The 22,934-nt window shown below is 50.0% G+C and overlaps 4 protein-coding genes across 9 annotated transcripts; 2 read left to right on the forward strand and 2 right to left on the reverse strand.

Annotated features, from left to right (window-relative positions):
* Positions 1-1,906: 1,906 nt before the first annotated feature.
* On the reverse strand, positions 1,907-3,299 carry CENPX (centromere protein X). Its single transcript, XM_059864178.1, has 5 exons — positions 3,158-3,299; positions 3,032-3,083; positions 2,909-2,962; positions 2,593-2,681; positions 1,907-2,458 (listed from the first exon to the last, which is right to left on the reverse strand). Exons 1-5 carry the CDS (start codon positions 3,194-3,196, stop codon positions 2,444-2,446), a joined length of 249 nt encoding a protein of 82 aa, XP_059720161.1. The 5' UTR covers positions 3,197-3,299; the 3' UTR covers positions 1,907-2,443.
* Positions 3,300-16,828, forward strand: LRRC45 (leucine rich repeat containing 45). 5 transcript variants are annotated; one of them, XR_009488887.1, is made up of 19 exons: positions 3,300-3,534; positions 4,088-4,149; positions 4,966-5,036; positions 5,350-5,528; positions 6,157-6,285; positions 6,879-6,991; positions 7,456-7,514; positions 7,618-7,695; positions 8,635-8,770; positions 9,068-9,145; positions 9,320-9,431; positions 9,592-9,662; positions 10,532-10,624; positions 11,224-11,316; positions 11,468-11,641; positions 11,735-11,882; positions 12,273-12,525; positions 16,442-16,513; positions 16,785-16,828. XR_009488887.1 is itself a non-coding variant. In XM_059864151.1 (17 exons), the coding sequence occupies exons 1-17, from the start codon at positions 3,315-3,317 to the stop codon at positions 12,467-12,469; spliced, it is 2,013 nt and encodes a 670-aa protein (XP_059720134.1). In that variant the 5' UTR covers positions 3,300-3,314; the 3' UTR covers positions 12,470-13,639. The 5 variants fall into 5 exon arrangements, 4 of the variants coding, with proteins under 4 accessions (XP_059720134.1, XP_059720135.1, XP_059720136.1 ...); XM_059864151.1 differs by lacking the exons at positions 16,442-16,513; positions 16,785-16,828 and having other exon boundaries at positions 12,273-13,639; XM_059864152.1 differs by lacking the exons at positions 16,442-16,513; positions 16,785-16,828 and having other exon boundaries at positions 3,315-3,534; positions 6,843-6,991; positions 12,273-13,639.
* On the forward strand, positions 14,232-21,718 carry RAC3 (Rac family small GTPase 3). 2 transcript variants are annotated; one of them, XM_059864176.1, is made up of 6 exons: positions 14,232-14,400; positions 16,442-16,513; positions 16,785-16,902; positions 17,534-17,596; positions 18,082-18,241; positions 20,775-21,718. In XM_059864176.1, the coding sequence occupies exons 1-6, from the start codon at positions 14,366-14,368 to the stop codon at positions 21,053-21,055; spliced, it is 729 nt and encodes a 242-aa protein (XP_059720159.1). In that variant the 5' UTR covers positions 14,232-14,365; the 3' UTR covers positions 21,056-21,718. The 2 variants fall into 2 exon arrangements, with proteins under 2 accessions (XP_059720159.1, XP_059720160.1); XM_059864177.1 differs by lacking the exon at positions 20,775-21,718 and adding an exon at positions 18,352-19,444 and having other exon boundaries at positions 14,236-14,400.
* Positions 19,034-22,776, reverse strand: DCXR (dicarbonyl and L-xylulose reductase). The gene is made up of 8 exons (XM_059864179.1): positions 22,669-22,776; positions 22,505-22,602; positions 22,251-22,405; positions 21,003-21,045; positions 20,600-20,699; positions 20,381-20,445; positions 20,175-20,292; positions 19,034-19,727 (listed from the first exon to the last, which is right to left on the reverse strand). The coding sequence occupies exons 1-8, from the start codon at positions 22,724-22,726 to the stop codon at positions 19,624-19,626; spliced, it is 741 nt and encodes a 246-aa protein (XP_059720162.1). The 5' UTR covers positions 22,727-22,776; the 3' UTR covers positions 19,034-19,623.
* Between the last annotated feature and the right edge of the window lie 158 nt (positions 22,777-22,934).

Consider the following 22,934-nt stretch of genomic DNA (forward strand, 5'->3'; position numbering starts at 1 on the left):
GCACTGTGTACAGCTCCTGCACTCAACCCTCCATGTGGAAAGCAATCCCTTCTGCCACTTGATAGGCTATAAAAGACATACCACAGCAAACAAAAAAACCAGTCAAATAATGTTTAAAGTTTATTTCTCTTTAGTGGATTAAGTGTGGGCTGAGCCCATGCTGCATAGGACTGTCGGTATCTTGGTTCAGGTGCTGTATCAGGCTTATTCATGTCACACAAATCAGAGGTAGACAGTAGCTAGAGCTGCCTTGCTGAATTTGTACAGGATATCCTGTGGGGAAACCAGGAGCCATTGCTAATGATAGGTGGTGAAATACTTGTGCTGGTGTTTTTGGTTTCCAGGATTGGAATATGCAGAAGCAGTGTGGTTGGGAGGAAGCTGCAGTGTGCCTTCAGATGTGCTAATCCTTATTTTTTGAAGAGCACAGGTGACATCAAATTATGATCTGCTTAACTGGTTTTCTTAGCTGCTCTAATTATATCAGTTTTTGTAAAGGGTTAGGACCATAACTATCCCCTGCAAGTACCTGACATGGAAAAACAAGTTTAGGTACACAAGCAGCAATATCAGTATTCCTGGGGCAGTTTCATGGGCTAAGTGTAAGGGCTTTGCATTGCTGACTGTGTTCCCTCAGGCAGTTCTGCCCATGCTTGTGTAACTCAGCTGTGCATCAAACCCAGTTTAACCGCAAGAATGAAAAATTGCTCCCTTCAATAGCTAGACAAGAGGTCTTATTCTCCTTCCCTATACAAAGAGTTACTTTTAGCTGCTGCTGCTATTTAATTGCTGCTTTACTGTGCATGTCCACATCAGCAGTTCTCTGTGTCAGGGAAGAGAACTTGAGCCTTTTTAGGGCAGCAACTTTGGGACTGCTGTTTCAGTAGGTGTCAGGGTGGAGGCAGAGACAAGGACCTGAAATCCTGGAAAGGCAAGGAAGTAGGAGTGAATTGTTTAAGGGGGACAGGAGAGCTGCACATTTAAAATGGTGGGCTTTTCACTAAGGGAGGGATTGCTACAGGGATTCCTGCCCTGCTGAAGAACAGTACCTGCACGATGAACCTGATGAACTGGTTTTGTTTCAGTATCACTTCTGCTATAGTAGCTGAACTCATCTAGTATCACTTGGGTTGTTTTTGTTTTTTTTTTTGCTTTATTTTTTTAACAATGGTTGTGGAGCTGAAGACTGAACTAGGTCAGTTCCTTCATTTCACGTGTTGTACAGCTGAACAGTTGTTTTGGCTGAGAAGCTCCAGTGCTGGGGGCTGGGCACTGCTTAGGCTGGTACTGTCACAGAACATGTACTGGAACGGCAGTTTTTGGGAGGTTTCCAAGTGGTTGGTGTCCTGAGGGATGACCCTGATAACTCCTAGCTCACAGTGCACAGTGACCCACTGAGCCTCTGCCTGTCACAGCTGCTCCTGAGCCAAGGACTGCTGGCTCTGGCTGCTCCTGCAGTGAGGCAGCCAGTGGCCGGAGCCCTCCGTGCAGCCAGCCCTGCACTTCCAGCAAAGCCACTCGGCTGTGTTGGTCCTGCCCACATGTGTAAGGTTTCTTATTTCACAGTAGCCCCCCCGCTGCCAGAGGGGCCAGGCTGTCCCGTGATGTGGGATTCTCACACATGCTGTTTGTTATTTTGTCCTTTTTTCCTTTCGTCCTACAAAGATTTAGGGAAGAGGGTGGGTGAGGGGGAAGCTCCGCAAGTCTTTGAAGCAACTTGACTTTTGATGATGAATTGCAGCAAAGAGCCTACACAAGGAAGGGAGACTTGTTTTTAACTTACTGATGTTTCTTTGTGAGAACAAATTTATAGCAGAGGGGGGAGCAGCCTCTGAGGAGAATATTGAATGGTTAAAAGGTTTCAAGCATTCTTTGATGTCACAGCCCAAGAAATATTGGAAGGTAGTGAGGGACAGACACTGTTTATTTATAAAATAAAGATCAGTTACCTGCTTTTGGCAAGAGCTTGTGACTAAGCTCCTGTTAATGACCTATTCATTAGGAAGGCTTGGAGATGCACCTGGAGTTGCTGTTACAGCGAGAGCCTGAAGGTTGGATGGTATTTCCAGCCATTAAGTCTTTCCGTGCATCTCTGTGGAGCAGTACCTCTTTCTCACATTAGCTGAGAAAGCAACAGCTTCTTACCATGTTGTGGAATACAGGCCTCTATTACAGGAGTAAGGCAGCATGAGATGGAAAGAGTTGGAAACCAGTTATGTACTCAGCTGAACAAAATAAGCCTGTGGCACCTTCTTCTCAAAAATGGTATCTGATAGCATCGTTGCTTTGGGCTGTGTTGTGCTTGGTAAAGGAGAGAGGAAACAGAAGCAAAATGGCAGAAGAAGAAAAAGTTGAGACTCTTTGTCCCAGAGTGCCTCTGAGGCTGAGACACGTGTCAGGCCAGGACTGTCTGCTGACAGGCGACATGTACTTCAGGAGGCCTCTAGAAATCCAGAAGCTGCAAGGAAAGAGCAGCAAGCAAGTCAGGACAGAGGCTGGGTTCTCAAAACAGCTCCCGAAAGGATGAGGATTAGGCTGTTCAGCCCATATCCTCCTTCTGCTCCCATGCAGTTCAGGCCCCCCGTTACATACCAGCTGTGGCAATACTTTCTCCAGCTGTTCAGTATCCACCTTCTTCAGGTCTTCTGCCTGAGCCTGCCGAGCTGCCCGTGCCGCTGCTTCTGCAGCGCAAGTGGAAGAAAAGGAAGGGCAGTGAGAGGGGTCTGGGAGCTGTCACTTGGGGCGTCTCGTCCGGGGCACCGGGCTGCTGTCCGGGGAGGAGGGAGGCGGCCCGGGGCCCGGACGGGTCCGCACGCTGGGTCGGGACGGGAGCACCGCAGGGCGGCCCGGTGCTCGGGAGGAGCCGGGAGCCCATCGCTCCAGGGCTGGGGCGGCCCTGCGCGCTCACCTCGGACGAAGACCTTCAGCAGCTCGGCCATCAGCAGCTGCGCGTCCGCGTTAACTGCAAGGACAAGGCGGTTACGGGAGGCGGGGGCGCGGCCCGACCCGCCCGCCGCCGCCGCCCCGGTACCTCGGGTCCTCCCGTCCCGGAAATGGAGGCGGAGAAGCCGATCCACGGTGTCCTGCGGAGAGAGGAACGGGTGAGTGGGGCCGGGGCCGCGCCCGCCGCTCGGGGCAGCGCCGGGGGCCGCCGCACCTTCCTGAAGCCGCCGGCGCAGCCGCCCCGCTCCTCCATGTCCCGCGCGCGGCCGGACCCGCTTCCCGGGGGGCGCCGGGCGGGAGGGCGCGGGCGGGGTGCGGTTCCGGGGGAGCGCGCGCGGGCGGGGAGCGGTTCCGGGGGAGCGCGCGCAGCCATGGAGCAGCTAGGGCGCGAGTACGCGCGGCTGTGCGCGGCGGCGGGCGCGGCCCCGCAGGAGGCCGTGCTGCGGCGGCTGCGGGGGCCCGGTGGGGGCCGGCTGGACCTGGCGGCGCAGAGCCTCTCGCTGCCCACGTGCAGCGCGCTGGGCCGGCTGCTGCCCGGGGCTGCGCCCTTCGCCGCGCTGGCGCTCGGCGACTGCGGCCTGAGCGAGGAAGGTGCGCGCTGCCCCGAGCGGGACCGGCGGGGCCGCTCTCCCTTTGGCGCCGGGCCGGCCGAGGGGCGGGAGGCCGGCGAAGGTGCCCGGTTCGTGGCCGTGCGGTGGGAACGCACCCTCGGTTCTCCCTCCGGCGGCGAGGGCAGCTCTGCCTCTGTTGGCCGCGGACTGACGGGAGGGTCTGGCCGGTTAAAGTGGCCCGCAGTGAGGGGGCTCCGTGGGCAGCGCGCCCGTGTCCGCAGAGCCTGTCTGGACGTGGGGTTTTTTCAGGGCTGAGTGTCGGGTAGATGTACAAGCTGACAGGTAGTTTTCTGCCCGGACACCTTTTTGAGAACATATAAACAGTCTCCTGCCCTGAAAGCTCAGGCTCAAGCTTTCCAGTAGCAGTGGCAGTTTATCAAATAATTTGTTTATCGCAGCCCCGTCTCCGGAGCTGGCTGTTAAACAGAGTGAAACGCTGGGATGATATGCTGCTGGTTTAGGCAGAGGGTTTCGCAGATGAGCAGATGAAATAAACAGGTTTTTTTTTGTTTTGTTTTGTTTTTTCTGCTCAGGTGTAAGACTTTTGCTGAATGGTCTTTGCACCAATACCACAGTCAAATCTTTGGATATGAAGGTGAGTGTGTTTGAAAAGAATTAACAGTGTTCTGTGGTGGAGAAGGAAAAAGTACAGGCTTAATGAGAAAGAGAACTGCACAGTCCTGGTGCAGGATTGTTCAACAAGATGCATACTTCTGTAAGTCTTTTGTTCTCAAGTGACTCATTAACACCACGTCACAATTTTCCAAGGTTACTTTGCAGATCATCTTTATCCACTTTTTTTCAGTTTCTTTATTTTGATAGGAAGCTATTGCTATATACCTTTTGTCAGGTGCTGCTTGGGCAGATGAGGCAGTAGGCTTTTTTGGGGATTTCTGTATTGATCAGTGAGTTATGAGCTGTTCTACTTGTGTTTCTTTCTTTTGACTAGCATGTGCTTTGAACTAAGCATCTGCCTTCAGATGTGGTTGTCTCTCTCCTGAGCGTGGCTTTCTGTCTGTATTCCTCTGGCACAAACTGCTTCATAACTTTCTTACTCATTTGTGCTAGTGTTAACAGAGTCCTTCTTAATTAAGTGTGTTAAAATAGTTATGCTTATCTGGAATTGCTGTTTTCTGCCCCATTGTGGTCCATGCTCATCCTGTGCTATTCTGTAATTTTTGCAAGCTCTCAGTCATGGTGCCCTCATAAGACCAGTGGCGTGTATGGATCCACTGTTCCTCCAGGGTTTTTCATTTTGTGGAAGGCTGATTGATATGTGAAACAAACATTGATTGGACCATTTTTGCCCAGCTGAAATTGGCCTTACAGCTGGGATGTGTCGGGTGGTGTTCGTGGTCTAGGTGGACTGGGACAGGCTTAGCCTACTGATCACCTGGGGCTTCTGTTTCAGGGAAATAACCTGCGAACCATGGGAGCTGAGGCTTTGGGAAAACTTCTTAGGCAGAACAAATCCATCAGGAGGTAAAAAAATGTATCTACCTCTCTTTGTGCTATTCCTGCTGGATGGAGCACAACATTTGAAATGGGTTGAGAGTGTTTTTGTTGGGGTGGGAGGAATGCCAAGTGGAGCATTTTCTTGCGAGGGGTGGGACAGGCGAAGTCACGGAAACTGGAGGTGCTCTTTTGGAGGATGCTGGGCCCGGGCAGCATCCTGCTCTCTGAAGCCAAGTCTGCTCCCAGAGCTGGGTGTGTGACCAGGTGTGCCGTGATCCGTGTGTTGTTCACACAGCTGTCCATTGACTCCACAAACACTAATCCTGCCTGATTTCCCTAGCCTGACCTTAGAATGGAACAGCCTCGGCATGTGGGCGGAGGGCTTCTCCTTTTTCTGCCAAGGACTGAGAGCAAACAACTTTCTTCAACGTCTGGATCTGCGCAATAACCAGATTAACCATCAAGGGGCTGGAGAGCTGGCCATGGCACTGACACAAAATACCAGCCTTCAGGAGCTGGGTAAGAATTCTTTGCCCACGTATACATATATGCATGCAGACACACATGTACCTTCAGGTTTCTTGCCTCAATTTCTTCCAACTGGTCGGTGTCATTCCCAATTCCAGTCAGTCTGGAGTGCTTTGCTGGCTTTGTGCAGGGAGTGGTCACAGTCCTGTGGCCTTTGGAGAGTGTGAACTGAAACTGGAATCTCTGGAACCAAACCTACAGATGAAAAACTGTGTACTTGGGGCAGAACAGTCTTTAGTGGAGGAAGAAGGGTTTTCTTTCCTATTTGTGGCATGCCTCATGACAGACTCTTGATACTTAATTCACACTCACTTTGTCCTTATATGGAATTTTGCTGGAATTTCAGGAGAATGTGGCTTTTGTCACTGATTCTTTCTCATCCACAGATTCTGTCAGTGGAAGGAAGGCTTGTGAGAGCCAAATGTGAGACACAGATTTGTAACTGTCATGGCTTCCTGCAGTTTACTAAAGATTTATCCTTGCCTCTCCTGCTTTGTCACTTTCTCTCCCTCTTGTTCATCTTGAAAGGGGCCACAGTATTCACCTGTGTTTGTGCTAGGGCCATCTGGGATCTCAGCAGATGTGTGACTGCCATGGTGAAAGTTTGCTTTCTGTGTAGATTTGCGGTGGAATAATATTGGGCTTCTGGGTGGCCGAGCTTTGCTGAACTGCTTGCATAGCAACAAGACCCTGAAGAGGCTGGAGCTGGCAGGGAACAATGTTCCTGGTGACATCCTGAAAGCTGTGGGTAAGTGTGATGTGTGTACAGTAATGAATCACTTAACATCTTTCCCAGTCCAGTACTTGGGGGATATAGGGCACTTGCTGCTGCAGAAGAGAGCTAACCCTCTTTACCTCCCTTTCTCAATCACATTTCCACAGTGCCCTGTATCACCTCCTCTTGTCCTTAAGTGAGGGCTAATCAAGTTGAAAGTGTCACTTTCACCAGCAAAAGAAAAAAAAAAAAATTGGATTCAGTTATTAGAGATTGATGCGCCATGTGAGTGTGGGAGACCCTGAGACTTGCTCATAGTTTGCTCTGATGAGCCAAGTTTTGATGTGGCTTATGCAGCACATCCTGTGTCATTGTCCTGCCCACAGCAGAGTTAAGAGCTTTCCTGAGGCTGGGGTGTTGATTGCCCCACACACACTGCTCTCTTTGATCCCATCCCACCTCGTGTTGTAAGGTGGGACTATCTCTACATTGGCCAGCCTGGGAAGGGCAGCTGTCCTGGTGCTTCTGCTATCCAGTGGTCGTCCTGAGTGCTGTCTCTTCTAGCAGTGCTTGCTATTCTGTTACTTTAGAAACTTGTGCACGTTCTCCTGCTCTCTCTGCATCAGAACAAGCCTTGGATCACAACCAAGACCGTGAGGCTATCCTGAGTGAGGCCCAGAACCAAGTGAACATCCTCAGCAAGGAGGTTTTGAGTCTGAAGGATGAGAAGAACAAGCAGGTCAGCAGATGTTGGCAGTTCAAATGGGGTAACTGGAATCCTTTGCATTCGCTTGAGGTCCCCCAGAACACTCAGTGACGGTATTACTGTGCACCTGAAGTTGTACGTGGATTTTTATGGGCAGACACACAGCATGATTTGCTACATTGAGGCCGTCCTCTGAGCTGGGTTATTCAAGTGACAGTGAGTATGGACACATCCCTGTCACTCTTGATTCTGGAGGAGTTTTGGTTATTTGTGATTTCGTTTCTTCTTTTGCAATTAGTTTGATATTTTCCAAGTGGTGTAAACCTAGCGATCTGTTTTTCCATCTGACACCTCAGGATGCAGAGTCCCTGTAGCTGATGACCTTATTCAGATGTGCTAATAAACTAATCAGATTTCCAGTTTGCTTCCAGATGAGAAATGTAAAGGTTTGTAGCTGATGCAGTTAATTTTCTCACTGAATTTTGCCTTGCTCACAGTTCATGGATTTTGTGGATACTGTAGACAAGCAGAAGGAAGAAAGAGCCAGGAGTGAGAAGTGAGTTAGATTCTAAATGTTTTCTGCTCTTTGATGGCAGAATTGAGCCCTCTCCTTTTCCTGGCAGAAATTGCCCACCTTTTTTTTTCCCTCCCAAATGCAGGATGTCTGCAGCACGAGTCAGCCAGCTGCAGGAAGCATTGGATGAGCAGTACTCCATTATGAATTCACTGAAAACCAAGTATGGAGGAGGAAAACCTTTGTCTTCCCACTGTTTGTGCTGTATAAGAAGTGTCGAGCAGAGCTTCTAAGAAGGGGGATAATCTTGTAGGGTAGCTGGATTACCATTTTGGTTAGTTCTGCAGTAATATCCAGAAATTACAGTCAGATCAAGCCTTTGAGTTTGCCGCACTAGATACTTAGTCTGCTTTTAAGTAAAATGACAGTGCATTGGTGTAGTAAGAGCAAGTGAATTACAGAGGGTGGGAAGAAAGAAAAAGGATTGTGCAGAGGGATGGGGACATGTTCCTTGCATGGTTTACAGCCTGGCAGGAATCTCTGCCTGCTTCCCCCAGCAGCTGACAGTGTTCTCTGGGAGCCACTGCAGGTATGGAGAAGCCTGGCTTGGGAACAATGAGGAAGAGGTGCTCAAAAGGAGTGTTAGATTATGCAGAGACCTATGGACATGGCTGTAGTTTGACTTCAAAGACTGCTGAGCCTGCCTAGTTTAATTCTGCCAGGTAAAGGCAGTGTTTTCTGCCATGCAGTGATGTGGACATGTCCCTCTTGGACAGAACAAGTAAATTGCTTCTGCTACTCACATTTAAAATCCGGTCTCTAATTTTAAACAACTTTGCAGTGATACAAAATAGCCAGATTTGTTCTGTGGGAGCAGGCAAATCGTGGCGGGGTCTGGGCAGGGAAATTGGCGCATGGAAGACAGTGCAGGGCAAATGCAATGGGCACCAGAACACTGGGCCTTGAGAAGTCCCAGGTCACTGCAGTGCTGCTGCCTACAGAGGTCAGTGGTGTCCTTTTCCTAGAAGCAAAAAATGCCTCATTTAGGTAGCCTGATTTCACCTACTGCAAGATGGACATTAGCACCTGGTACCAGGTGGCACAGAGAGCTTGCTGCAGTGTCTGCCTTGGAAAAGACTCCATAAAGTGCTTTTCTTTGTAGGCTGCAGATGACTGAAGCTGCCCTGGCTCTGTCTGAGCAGAAGGTACGCACGTTGGGAGAGCTGCTGAATGCCATGAAACAGGAGCAAAACTCTGTGGCTGAGTGCCACTTCAGGGAGCTCCAGCAACAAAAGCAGGTGAGCTGGATAAGTCCTAGTTACATTTGAGAGCAGGGCTATAGGTCATAACTGGTTTGTGTAGATTTGGGGGATGCTGGATACAATAGGCAAGCATGATTTTTACCACTACTGCTTAGCTAAAGCCACCATGACAAAAATTTTTGTGTAAATTAGATAGATAGTTGCCAGGTGTGATGAGGAGCCCTGGTGTTTATGGTGTAGGTTGGATTTAGCTGGGTGTGATGTTGGTTGGCACAGGTTGGTAGTGCAAGGACTAGGGGGAGTACAGGTTTTTAATTTTGGTTCTGTTTGCAGGAAGGTGCTGATCGGGAAGGCAGGCTTTTGCATGACTTGTCTGCTGCCAGTGAGAAAAATCTGCTGCTGAGAAATCAGGTAGGAAACCAAGTCCAAGTCTGAGAAGTGGCACTTGAACATGTAGAGCATCTGCTCCATAGATATGGTCTCTACTTTGATCCTTGGTTGGGTGTCTCTTCATTGTTCTGTACAGCCAACTTTTTGGGCTAATAGGAAAAGAAAAACCTTTGTGGTGGTTATTTCCTTATGTAGGTGGATGAGTTGGAGAGGAAGTGCAAAGTTCAGCAGGATCAGCTGTTTCAGTTGAAACAAGACTTGACCAACACAACAGCAGAGCTGAAGCTGCGGGCTGTGGAGGCTGAAGGTGAGCGGAGGAGTAGAAGCAGCTTGTGGACACCTGTGGTTGGGGTCATTGTTCTTGCACAGGCAGCCGAGGAGAAAGGGTTGGCAGAGTGTGAAAAAGTACGAATTCAGCTGTGTGGCAGGCATGCCAGAGTTGTGATATGCCTGCTTTTAATCTGCAGAACGTCTGGAAATGGAAAAAAGAAGGTTTAAACAAAGCCTTGAAGACATGGAATCCCTTCGGGTGAAAGAGGTAAGGATGGGGTTTCTGCAGCATGCTGGTTAGTCTTTCTTTGGTCCTGACATACATCACCAAGGGAGGTCATTGTTTGCTGTAATGTGCTCTTTAAAAAGTTTAAAAGTTGGTAGGCTCAGATTTATTGTGGGAATTATGGGCCATTTCTTCAAGCAAAGCCTGACTGAAGAGATCACAAGACTTTATACCAGCTAGTAAGATTTTCTAGCTTTCAAGAGTGTGGGCCAGAGTGGTATGTCATGCTACAAGAGAGGCTGGGAGGCTGGCCTTCGTGTTGGTTGTGCACAGAGGTAATTACAAATAAGGAATATTTTCCTGCTTTTGAAATAAATAATGTTTTAATTGCTTATACAGAAGCAGTCCTTTAACAGGGCTTAGCATGCTAGTTACTTCTCAGTTATGTTTCAAAGAGGGTTGTGTCTGAGTGTGGGCAGGCCAACAGGCAACAACCAATTCTCTTTGCAGTGTTACTGAGGTTTGAAATCTCTCCAAAATAAAATTATACTAATAGATTTCTCTGAAGATGGATACTGAAATCTTTTAAGAAAAGTCGCAGGCCGGGAAGATTTTACCAACATTACCTCTAGAAAATGAATCTCTTGTGTTTTGTATCACTTAACAATGAGAGCTTGGACTCCCTCCTTGTGGCCTGGGAGGGATCTCTGTCTAAGAATTCCTAGTTTCTAGAGGGCAGATTCCATCTGTACTACTGTTTCCTAGTGGAGTTCTGGGAGGTAAGAATTTTGCTTTGCTGGTAGGTGGGTCAGTGAGAGGATGCTTCACTATTATGATGAGTAGTCCTGCTGCTTGCTTTGCCTGGAGGTGGAATGGTTTCCTGTCACTTGCTGGTTTCTGCTGCTTTGCAGGTGGATCGTGTGGCACAGCAGATGGAGGCCAGTGAACGTTCCATGCACGACAGGATCCAGAGGCTGGAGGCCATCAGGATATCTCTGGACGAGGTGAGAAAAAGTGCTCTGGGCACATTTGAACACTCATATAGCAGTGCACAGAGAAGGCTGCCAGGAAAGCTTTGTGGAGTCTCTGACTGCAGACCTTTGTAAAGATTGTCATGAGCTGTAAGGAGGAACAGAAAACAGCAGTATACCAGCTAAAATTATTTTTACTGCTTTGGACTAAAGAAGAAAGTTCCAAGGAAAAACTTGTAAATTCACATTGGACAAAAATAAGGATTCCATTGAACATGTTTAGAGTCTTACTAAGATTTGACTTAACAGGATTCTCATGTTGTTGCAAGTAGTGTAGCATGTTTATCCATCTCTATTTCCACAGCTACATCCAGCAGTGCTCTTTCCTATTGCCTTGTTTTGGAAAGGTTTAACCAATACTTGCCCTCATATAACTGAAATTCACATTGAACATAGATAGCAGTCTTGAACTGAGGAAGGATTTGTATCTCTGTTTGCTTTTGCTGCCCCTGAGTGAGAAGGAGAGCTGTGTCATTTGATAGCCTGTGACTGGAAGCTGCTTGTGTTTTCTGGTCAGTGTCACAGCAGTGCAGCTTCTCTGTCTGGAATGATTTTCCACGTTTCTGTGGCAGGAGCTGAGCCAAGTCAAAGTAGCTGCACTAACTGAGCGAGGACGGGCAGAGGAGGAGTTGATAAAAGTGCGGAGTCAGGCACGCTTGGAGGAGGTAAGGACAGACCTGTCTGTGGGAATGAAGTGGTTTGGCTACCCAGGCAAACTCAATAAAGGGTTCACTTTATTAGGAACAGAGAGGGGAGAATCTCTTCACAGGAATGAAGTGGGACTGTTTAATTTTCACTTTGCTTCGTGTCTTACAGCAGCAACGCCTAGAACACCTGGAAGAGAAGCTGCGGCTGATGACTGAGTCAAGGGATGAAGCTCAGAACTGCTGCCTTAAGCAAAAGGAAATGGTTGCTGAGGCCCAGGCCAAGGCCAAACAGTTGAGCTTATATGCTGATGGACTCAAGAGGAGGCTGGAGGAACTTCAGCAGGTAGTTTGGACTGGAGTAGAGATAGTCACCCACAGGGCCAGAATAAGTTTCTGAAGTTGTTTGGTTGTTCATGGATTTGTCTTTGTGTGGTAGGACCTGGACAGGAAGGAAGAGGAGAAAGTGACAGAACTAAATAAGATGAAAGTGGAATTACAGGAGCAGATTGGGCACCTGGAGGCTGAACGCACAGCCCAGGACGGGCTGAGAGAGAAGATTGCAGCTCTGGAAAGACAGCTGAAAGGTGATGGGTCCTTTCCTGCTTCTCCAGTGGTAACTCTGAGTTACCCTGCATTGGGCCTGGAACTGAGCTGTGCTCACAGATAGTGACAGCAAGTGCTTCCTGCCTATGAGTACACCTATGAGTTGTACTCTCCAACCACATGTATTTACAGGGATTCCTGCTCTCATTTTGTAGAGACCAAGACTCAGATGACCACCCAAAGCTGCATAGCAGGCAAAATTTGGATTTCCTGCACAGTGAAGTGTGCCTGCTGCCTGTGCAAAACCTCTCATGTTGTCTCAGGCAGCTCCTCTTGTGTGCTTGCTGGCTGTAGCACTTCCATTGCCTTTGGCCTGCCCCTATTTATCACAGGGACACCAGATTTTCTTTACTAATGCTGCTTTTTCACAGCCCTATCCAGTAATCACCGTGAAGCACTGCTGGACAAGGAGGGTGAGATCTCTCTGCTGACGGAGAAGCTGAGAATGAAGGAGGCTGAGATCTCCAGGATGAGGGAAGAGGAGGCCCAGCGAGCAAGTTTCTTGCAGAATGCCATCATGGCATATGTGCAGGGATCTCCCTTGGGAACCCACAGTTCTAGGAAGTGAGACTGTGGCTTAGAGGATCCAAATATCTGCTGTCAGGGAAAGGGTGAGCAACTCAGGTACAGCTCCTTCTTCCTAAATGGACGGTCCTATCAGAGTGGGGTGACACAAAGGCTAGCAGATAGTCCAATGCTCTTGCTGTTCAGAAATCTTCCTCCTGACAGCGTAAAGGAGACGAAGAAACAACCGTCCAGGCCAGTGGGTCTGAGTCCATGGTGTCGAGCCTCCTCCCCTGCACTGCCACAGCCTCTTGGTACAGGGGGTTACTGGGGGGTTTGTATGTTCCCTGTAAGGTCCTGCTGCAGCATTTGTTTGGATACCAGGGCTGTTCACAGAGAAATGTGAGAAAAGGCACCAGGAGTGTTTACAGTTCCCTATGGGCCAGAGCAACTTGCCTTGCTAATGGGATCCTGAAACTGCTGGAAACACCAGATATTACCCACTTGTGCTTTTTCACCCAGTGTTAACTGACAGAAGCAAAGTCTGATGGGGCCCTCTCTGCTTGTTTACCCTCCCTCTGTGGCTCTGGCTATTTTGGTGGGCTGTAGAAACACGTTTGGCATAGACAGAAACAGCTGCACCGAGGGGCTTCGGTGCAGTGCTCTCCGTGTCCCTGTGGGACAGCTGGGCTTTGGCAGTTGTTCTACTTCTGCAACAGTGAGTGGCAGGGAAAGGTGAGTGGGTGATTGTGCTTCTTCGCTATGAACTGCAGCCCTTAGGTGAAGATGTTGTGGCCAGTATTGCTACAGGATTTAGTTTCACCGTGGCAAGTGGCAGAGTTGTTCTCCTGGCTTCTCAGGCTCCTAGAACTGAGTGCCGTGGCCTTAACCTGGAGAGGAGCGATGCTTCTGGTGTGACACTGGGGAGTTGCTTCTCAGAGCACAAAGGGAGGAAGGTGGTTCCTCTCCTGACAGCGCAGGTCCTTGCATGACCTGGAGAAAAGGGAAGGGTTACTAGAGCCTGAACTGGAGAAAGCAGGAGCTGTTGTCAGGCCAGCAGTACTGAGCCTAGAGGGAGTTGTTCCTGTGAGTCTGGGCTGGGAACATATCTTAGAGTACATATTTAAAGAGACACCTGGAAAATGAAAGTTTCTGTGTGGACTAGTTGCTTTGTGTTCATTTTTTATATAGGGTTTTGCTCTGCTTAATAAAGAACTTTTGCATTTTGCCGTTAGCACTGGACAGCGGCACGCTGGATGTTTGGCTGATGTGGAGGGTGGGGCCTTCTGCTGTGTTACTCTCCTGAAGACCCTGTCAGCCTGTCCTGCAGCTAAAAGGCTGTTACCCGTGGATGAGATGGCAATGGCTTTGGTTCAGGACTATGATAAAAGCAAAGAAGCTGGAAAGCTGTTCCCTAGTCATAACCAAGAGAACCTGTGGCAATAGCCACTTAGTTTGTGGAGCTGGGCAGTGCCGCAGACCCACAGATAAGGGAAAAGCAAAGGCTGTGGTTTGTAGACAGGGCCGCTGCTGTGGGCACCTCTTTTCCTGGGTGGGGCAAGCCAAAAGCCATCTTCCTGCAGGGTTTTCCCTGCTCCATCTTTGTTCCTCAGCAGCTCCGGGCAGATGACGGTGAGCTATGCAGCTAAAACGTAACCAGGTTTAAAGCTTTGTCCCTGAGCCGGCGGGTCCCGGTGTTAACACCACTGCGGTGACCGGCCCCGAGCAGCGCCCACCGCTCCTCTGGCGGGGCGGGGCCGCCGCTTCCCCGCGCCCGCGGCGGACCGAGCCGGCCCCGGGAGAGCGGCGGGGGCGGAGCCGGCGGGACCCTGCCCGGTGCTAAGCTCGGCTCGGCTCGGCTCGGCTCGGCTCGGCCCGGTGCTCGGCTCGGCTCGGCTCGGCCCGCCCCACCCCGCGGGCGGTCACTGCGGCGCAGTCGCGGCGCCGCCATCGCGGGCAGATGCAGGCGATCAAGTGTGTGGTGGTGGGCGACGGGTGAGTGCGGGAGGGGCCGCGCCCCGGCCCTGCAGCCGCGCACCGAGCGGGCCTGGCGGGCCGAGGGGAGGAGGGAGGCAGGGAGGGCTGGCCCGGGCCTGCGCCCGGCAGAGCCGCTCCGCCGGCGGGAGGCCCCGCGCCGGGCGGCGAGGCTCGCTCCCGCCTGGATCTACCGGGGCCTGGCTCGGGTGGGGCCGGGCTGCCGGGGAGTCCCGGCGGGAGAGGGGGGCCTTGCGGCAGCCCCGCAACCCTGCCCCGCTCCTTTCGTAGTTCGTGAACTTGGGTGCTGCCTGGGTAGCAAACACAGGCTTTTCCTGGGTTTTACGTTTGCCTCCTTGTTGTTTCATTTGGATGCCGGTATTTTGCTATTTTTCATTGTTCCTGCTTGATTCCTGACAGAGTCCTCCCGAAAATCTTGATGTTCGCAGGTCTCCTATGTCCTATTGTTGATTGTTCCGAGGTGAAATACTTTGCTCTTTCTGATTTCACCATGTGCTCCTTGTCACCCTTCTTGCTTTTTTCTTAAGGCTCTTCCTAAATGCCTTTTTTTTTGGGAACACATTTGCTTGCAAGATGCAGGCATGCACTAGATTTATGCTGCTTTGTAACTTTCCTAGCTCATCCTGTATATTTTTCCTCACAATTCCATTTTACTTTTCTTATCACCTCAGCAAGAACAGAGCTGAGGTACTCAGACCTAGCTGTGAACTGGTCTTAGGCAGGGACTAGACTTCCCCCTTCTCGTGCCTGCCACCGCTTCAAGTATGCATTCGTGAGGATGTCTTCCAGGTTCCAGCCTGTGAGGGCTAAAGAAGGGAGTAGGAGAACGTGCAGCCTTGTTGCAGAGGGGAGAGTGACTGGGAGCTCAGGATGAAGTTGGAAATGGAGTTCAGCTGAAGGTTTGCTGTCCTGTGTTTTGCCTTAAGACTAGATCAACAGTGCAGACTGAGAGAAACACATAGATACTCAGGTTTTTGTGAATTACAAGTGTCCCTTTTTGGTGGGAAAGTGAAGTCACACTTCAGGAGGAAAGTTGGACCAGTCAGCCGAGTGGTTCATGACAAAACCTCTCTTCTCAGACCGCGGGGACCTAATCCAAAGGAAAAGTTGTAATAGTGGTTTGTTCTCTCTGTGCTTTCTGTCATCCTGGTGTGTGCAGGGGACTGTCAACTCTGTTCCTCTCTTCTGACATCCTCTCTTACGTCAGTCTGGCTGCAGGATTGGGTAGGGGATACCCATTTCTGCTAGCTATTCAGCTTCACCCAGGCACCTCAAAGCCATCTTTCCCTGGCATTGGCACTCACAGTCTTTTTCTGGAAGGTTGTCTGCAGTTCACAGCGTTCTCCGTGATAAAGAGGTTGCTCACACTGCTGGTACTCCTCTGTTCTTACAGTGAAGCTCACCGTTAGGAAATCTGCAGGGCTGGTTAAAGTCCCTGTGCTCGCTCTATTGCCGGACTGGCCTTTGCCAGCTGCTGCTGCTGGGCTGAGCAATCCCACCAACCTTCAGCAAAGCCCTGAGCCTGAGCTGCTTTTTATCCTTTTTCACTAATCTTTTCCAAACTGCCTGCAGTCAGTTTTAAAGTCCATTTTTGTTTATGGATACTTATTTTTTCTCCTTTGTGTTTATTGATACTGAATTCCTGAATCTGAGGAGCTTGCAGATCTGCATTGTTGCACGTTTTTTAACCTCACTGTTTATCCATTTTGCTGAATTACTGTGCATCTGTTGAGCCCAGCACACAACTCTAATTTATTCCCTCTCTTGGTTCATGAAACAGCTGTATTTTGACTGATGTCTTGCTGAGGGCTGAATGGGTAAGGAGAGCAGAGAGCAGGGTTAGGAAGCGCTCAGGCAAGGTGCACTTTTTTGAGTTCAGGCCATGTCTGTGACAACTAGGGAATTCCAGCCTGCAACAGGCTGGAAAGCACATGGTAGCTTTTTACCTAACTGTGTGTTTTCACTGGTGAAGGGTGAGTTTTACTGCCTTAGTGCTCCATGCTGTGCCCTTCTTTATGCTTGTCACTCTTACCCTCTGCAGAGCTGTCGGGAAGACCTGCTTGCTGATCAGTTACACCACAAATGCCTTTCCTGGAGAATACATTCCCACCGTGTAAGTAATGGCCTTGGGCTTCAGTTGCTTTTTGATCTCTATGCTTGTGTGTATAAAAGTTTGGTTTGTATGTGAGGAGGTGGCTGTTGCAAATCAGACTGTGAATTTGACAGGTAAGGATGATGCTGTGGCTGTGTGTGTGAGGAAGGCAGATTGTCCCCACTGGAGCTGTGCTGCAGTATCCTTTTCTGATTCACTGCCCCTTTGAATTCCATATAAAGATGTGAAGGTTACCACAAAATTGTCACTGATGGGGACTCCTCATTGTCAGGTTTGATAATTATTCTGCCAATGTGATGGTAGATGGAAAGCCAGTGAACCTGGGCCTCTGGGACACAGCAGGGCAAGAAGACTATGATCGACTGCGGCCTCTTTCCTATCCACAGACGGTGAGTGCTGGGCTTGGACTGGCTTGGGACTGCTCCCTCTCAGAGACAGGGAGGCTCCCAAGGACAGGCATGCTTCTTTCCTTTGAGGAAAGTCTTAGTTCCTGCAACTACACCCATAATTCTGGTTGTTTAAGAAGTATTACAGCTGATTTTCTCCTAAGACGCTGTCCTGTTCTAGTCTCTTCTTTGTAATGATCTTTGAAGAGTTATGGGTGCCCCAGGGAGGCCCAAGTAAAAGGAATGCTGTAGGGCTGTTGTGTAGCCTAGCCAGGTCCATATTCCCATTCTCTCTCAGCAGGGCAGATCCCTGTTGGGCTGCCCTAGGAGTGTTTCTGGGTGTAGCAGTTACTAAGCAGGTGTGCTGCTGGTGAAGCCCTTAGTGCTGTTAAGATGTTTGAGGCCTCAGGCTCTTAACATGCAGAGCCCAGCATTGTGAAAGAAGATGTAATCATACATTTATGGTCCATTCCTTCCCTCTCTGAATTAGTTTCACACCCTTAATGGGGAAGAATTTCTTAAGGCCACAGCAGCCCTTGGTTGTGGGAGGAGGTCCTTTCTCAGGCTCCCTCTGCAGCCTCCCTTCAGTCTAGCTGTTTCTGTCTGCACAGCTGACCCTCTTGTTTCTGCACAGGATGTTTTCTTGATCTGCTTCTCCCTTGTGAGTCCAGCCTCCTTTGAGAATGTCCGAGCTAAGGTAAAGTATTCTTCTCCTGGGTGAAACAGTAGAAGGGAAGAACCAGTAACACTCCCTGCCCCACCCAGCACCACACCTACAAGCCCAGAACTTCAAGCAGTAATGTTTTGATGAGGGAAAATCATAGTCTGCAGGTTTTAAGTTGCACCTGCTTTTTATTAATGACTTCTTTGGCTAAGTTATTGTCTTTCCGAATCTGTGTTTTAAGATAAGGGATGTCTTAGAAGCTAACATCGCAGTTAAGGAAAGCACTTTGCACAGTGTTGGCTGGCAGTGTCTGTCAGGATTCTGTGTCTCAGTGCCTTCATTATTACATCTGCACCAGTCTCTTTATGCGGAGCATATCAGAACTGTAGGAGCAGTATCCTGTTCAGGTGTTGCCACCATGTCAGTAGTGAACCTCTTCATTCCCAATAGTTGGAATGCCTCCTCATGGTTATGGCCACTCGTATAACTACTTTTCTCATCATGCCTCTCTGTTTCAGTGGTACCCTGAGGTCCGACACCACTGCCCAAATACACCTATTATCCTGGTGGGCACCAAGCTGGACTTGAGGGATGATAAGGACACCATTGAAAGGTTACGTGATAAGAAACTGGCCCCCATCACCTATCCCCAAGGCTTGGCCATGGCTCGGGAGATCGGTGAGTCTTGTGAGCAGAGAGATGTTGGTGGCACTGCACTTTGTGAGTGGGTGAGCAATAGTGCATGGTGGTGGAACTGGAGTGGTTGAGCTGCAGCTCTCTTTCCCCAGGATCGGTAAAGTACCTTGAATGCTCTGCCTTGACACAGCGGGGCTTGAAGACGGTGTTTGATGAAGCCATCCGGGCTGTGCTCTGCCCACCGCCTGTGAAGAAGCCTGGCAAAAAGTGTACCATGTTTTGAGGGCTGTGGCCTTGGTGTTGGCTCAGCATGCTGTCATCCTCTGACAGATTGCATATTAAGCTGGGTGTTTCTGAAGGGGGCTGGGATGTGTAGGGCCCTTCATCATGTACGAAGTCAGTGTTTTTTAAATGTCTCTTTGATTTAACGTCAGTGTTGATGTGAAGGGGCAGTGGGGACAGGAGACCAGCTGGGGACTATACAGCCCCCAGGGCAGGTACAGCGGGGAAGGCAAGGTAGCTCCTTCAGGCAACAAGCTGTTTTGGCTCTCCTGAACTCCAAGTGGAAAGGGCTGAGACATCCATCCTGTTCTGGAAACACCTGTTTTCAACCTGCAGGTGAAACAGGTGGTGAACATCCTGGTGGGAGTGGGGAGGGAGCTGATTTCAATGGTGCTGAAAGACAAGAGTAGCTGGGAGGATGGCAGGGTCTCCTTGCCCAGCCTGCTGTGGTTAACAGTTAACAAACTGGTGCTCTAGCAGAATGTTCCTGAGACTGTTAAAGAAATCATCACCAGCCCTGGAAGGGGTCAAAGTAAATAAGAAGCTGAAAAATGAATCATTAGGTGCTTTATTGGGTACTAGCCAAACTCTGAGTGAAACAGCTCTGTGCAATCAATGCATTTGCCTTTTTGTGTGTGCACACCCTAGGACAGCATGGTGCTGCTCCACCCCATTAGTCTTTAGCAGGGCCTCCCCCCAAAATCCAGTCTCTGCAGAGCAGGGCTGGGGTTGTTGCCTCTATTTTTTTTTTCTACTAAAGACAACAAATGAAGCAGTGAGGAGTCTGCTAACTTCTTTCCCTTCCCACTGAAAATGCAGACAGACTGTGGATTTGGATGGAACAGGGAGAGCTTCTGAAGGGTTGTGGGGGGGGAACAGGGTTGGAAGAGAGGTCCAATTTCTAATCATCATGTAGAGTGACAAGATAAAACCTTATTTGGTGCAATAAACATTCTCCATGAAGGTGTATGTGAGCTTTATTATATAGCAGCATTGCAAAGCTGATTTTCTCCCTCACTTCTAATACAATCTTCAGCCCTGCTGCCCCTTCAGCAAGAAGTGAGTCATTGTTTTCTATCCAGTTTACATCTAGGCAGTATTCATATGTAAATTGAGGCCAGGTGTGAAATGCAGGTATCATCTTAGGAGACAAGAAAGCCTCCGTCAATCATCAATGAGCTGCCAGTTGTCATAGCACTCTTGTCACTCAGCAGGAAGAGAATGCTGTTCACCACATCATCCACCTCTGCAATCAAACACAGAGAACATCTGATGCCCACCTCAAAGTGTACCAGAAAAATAAGCACTTAAAAAGGTCTGCCTTTGACATCTACAGGTAATTAGAGCTGGAAAGTGTTTCTGCCTTCAAACTGTGCTTGATGAAGTGTCTGAGAGCTGGACATCAAAGTGTCCTTGTGATCAAATGGTGCTTAGGTGACAGCAAACACAGTGTCAGGTTTATGAATAATAGAGTAAGTTAATTTCACTTGTCCCAGGATGAGGAGGCTGTAGAAAAAGCGAGAGAAGGGTTGATTCTTACCCTGTCCTGATCAAATACTGCAGGAATTCAGCCAAAGGCATTCGGCAGAACTGTCACTTTGCCCAAAAATCAGCAACTTCCAGCTGTGATGTTAGTGAGAAGGCAGGCTTGGAGAAAACATGAGAGCACAGCCTAGAGACATATGCCACTGACCTGCAAACTTTCCCAGGGGAATCCGATTAATCATGGCAGCAGATTTCTGAGGGTCACTCCAGTTAATTCTCCCCATGTCAGTCATAACCACGGTGGGGTTCACAGTGTTCACCCTAATCTGGGACCAGGAGCAACAAACAGTCTAATCCAACCGCTGTGCTTCTGCTCAGGTTCAGCTTTCACACTTTTCTCTCACAGACTCCTACCTTGTGGGGTCCCAGTTCCATTGCCATTACTTTGCTCAGCATATCCAGAGCACTTTTTGTGGAACCTTTAAGAGAAGGGAAGAAGAGGAGATATTTAACTGCACAGCACCTAGTCCGGAGGTGCTATGGAACACACTGCCCAAAACTGGCAGCTTGCTGACTGTGGGTGTCCAGCTGGTCAAACCTGAGAGGGGCACTGCTAATGCTGCACACACTTACAGTAAACAGCATGATCCCTCAGCGCACGCTTCGATGCCTGGCTGGAGACATTCACAATGGCTCCTGGCACTCCTTGTGCAATCATCTGCCGAGCAACTATCTGGGAGGGGAAGGAGAGAAAAAAATTAAGAAATGCCAGAATCCTAACAAGAGAAATCATTATTTCACTCCATAGGAATCTTGCTGGGCTATTATGGGAGACCAAAGAACAAAACCATCTGGAGGAACCATGTTCTCACTGCCTCCTTCTTGCAAGAGTGTGAAGGGACTGTACATGTAGTTTCTTGGATTGACTTTGGACTGCAGTCCTTTCAGCCCCCACAGTGGACACATACCTCTGCTATGTACAACAATTTAGTCACTGCTGTTCATGGAGGCAGCTGTAGTGACAGTTCTTCCTCACCTGGGAAACATGAAGCACAGCCCCGAAATTCACATCAAGAGACCTACAAATAAATCAAATTTAAGTTACCAAGTGGTTGTAGCCCAGCCCAGGGAGCTGTTATGGGAGGCAGCAGAGGACAAGTGCTGCTGGTCTCATGGAAACACTGGTGATACTCTAGGACATGGACAGAAATGCCAAGTTGTCAGGAGAGCCACAATGGTCAGGTGGGATCTCAGCAATGAACCAGAACCATCCACTGGCTGCAAGCCTGTCAGTGTGTGAGGAGGTGCATGCATGCATCAGGTGCATTTTGCACAGGACTCTGCTCTTCTGCAGCGTAATGGAATTCCTCTGTCAAAGTTTAAACAGAGCCCTGGGCTTCAGCCAGGGCAGATGACTCCTAGGTCAAGCAAACCCTTCACACAGATTTACAAAACAAAGTTGCTGTAAGGTAGGTAGAGGCAGCATTTCTTCTGTTTGCCACATCGTGCTTCCTTAGGCTTCCACCTGCCAGTTCTGCAGAATGATCTTAGTAGAATCCATACATTTTTTGTCCTAGTCATAAACCTTTACTGTAGATTCTCAACAACCATTTTTAACACAGGGACACAGCATGACCCATTTTCCCAGAGGGATGTGGTCAAGATAGCCTGTATCCTAAAGCATACTCACAACAAAACTATGGAATTTTTCAGAGAATAAAGAAGTCATGTTATTGTAGTTAGCAAATTTAATTTCCCACCATGACCATTTTTTGCTTCCTTACCTGGCTTTTTTGTCTCTATTTCTGAATTGTCTTAGCAACAACTGCCTTTCAATTTAACTGAGCTGGAACTAGACTGGAAGCTCTGAGCTTGATGAGCAGCAAATGCACTCTCCTCCCATGCCAGCAGGAAGACAGGTGCACCCCGCCTGCAGGTTCTGGCTACTTAGAAATGGATGTAAGAGCCAGTGCTTTGTTTCCTTTTGCTGTTTAAGGGGTGAAAGGTGATGATGTAAAGAATGAAAAGACAGTAAAGAAAAAGGACATACACAGTAACAATCGACCACTGGGGACTGCTAAAAGTGCGCATGTCAGCCTGTCCAGTGTCTATACACCAGTTGCTGACTTTGTTCTTTCCAGCTGCCTCCCCTCTAGTAACACCCTTTTCTGGAAAGCTCTGCCGCCGTTTTTGACGTTCAGGGCTTTGTGAGACCTCGGCGGGCATCGGCCCCAGAACTTCTCATGGAGCTGCGGTGCCGTGCGGGCCGGGGCCGGGCACTCACCGCTGCAGGGCCAAGCGCGTCACCTGCAGGAACGGCTGCAGCTCCGCCACGGCCGCGTTGTTCACCAGCAGCTCGAACGGCCCCGCCGCGCCCAGCGCCGCCTCCACAGCGTCCCAGTCCGCCAGGTCCACGCAGAGGGTCTCGATGCCCGGGCACTGCGGCGAGGGCGGCCGCGGTGGGCGGGGGCCCGCGAGGGCCCGGTGCGGGGATATCGGGGAGGGAGGGGGCTAAGAGGAGGGGTCCGGTACCGGTACCTCCCGCGCGAGGCTCTCCAGGTCCGCTGCCGTTCGGCTCAGCGCGGTCACACGGGCCCCGGCCCTGCCCAGCGCCACGGCCACGGCGCGGCCGATCCCTGCGGGGACACGGCGTCAGAGCCGCCCCGGCCCGACCCCCTCCCCGGCCCCCCGCCCGCGGGCACCTTTGCCGGCTCCGGTCACCAGCGCCCGCCGGCCGCGGAAGCTGAGCTGCGGCTCCATGTCTCGGCCGGACTGTGGCCGGGGCGGGCCCGAGGCCGGGGCGGGCCGGGAGCGGGGCGGCCCCACGGGCCGAGCAATCTTTCCCCGCCTCCGCCGGGGGAGCGCGGCATAAAGCTGGCTCCAGACTCACCCAGCGAGACAGGCAGAGGTGAAGTTTGTGGCCCTCACCCGTGATTGAAGTATCATCTCAGCGACTACAGAAAAACAG

The sequence above is a fragment of the Haemorhous mexicanus genome, chromosome 20, assembly GCF_027477595.1.
Source record: "Haemorhous mexicanus isolate bHaeMex1 chromosome 20, bHaeMex1.pri, whole genome shotgun sequence".
In the NCBI taxonomy this organism is placed as follows: domain Eukaryota; kingdom Metazoa; phylum Chordata; class Aves; order Passeriformes; family Fringillidae; genus Haemorhous; species Haemorhous mexicanus.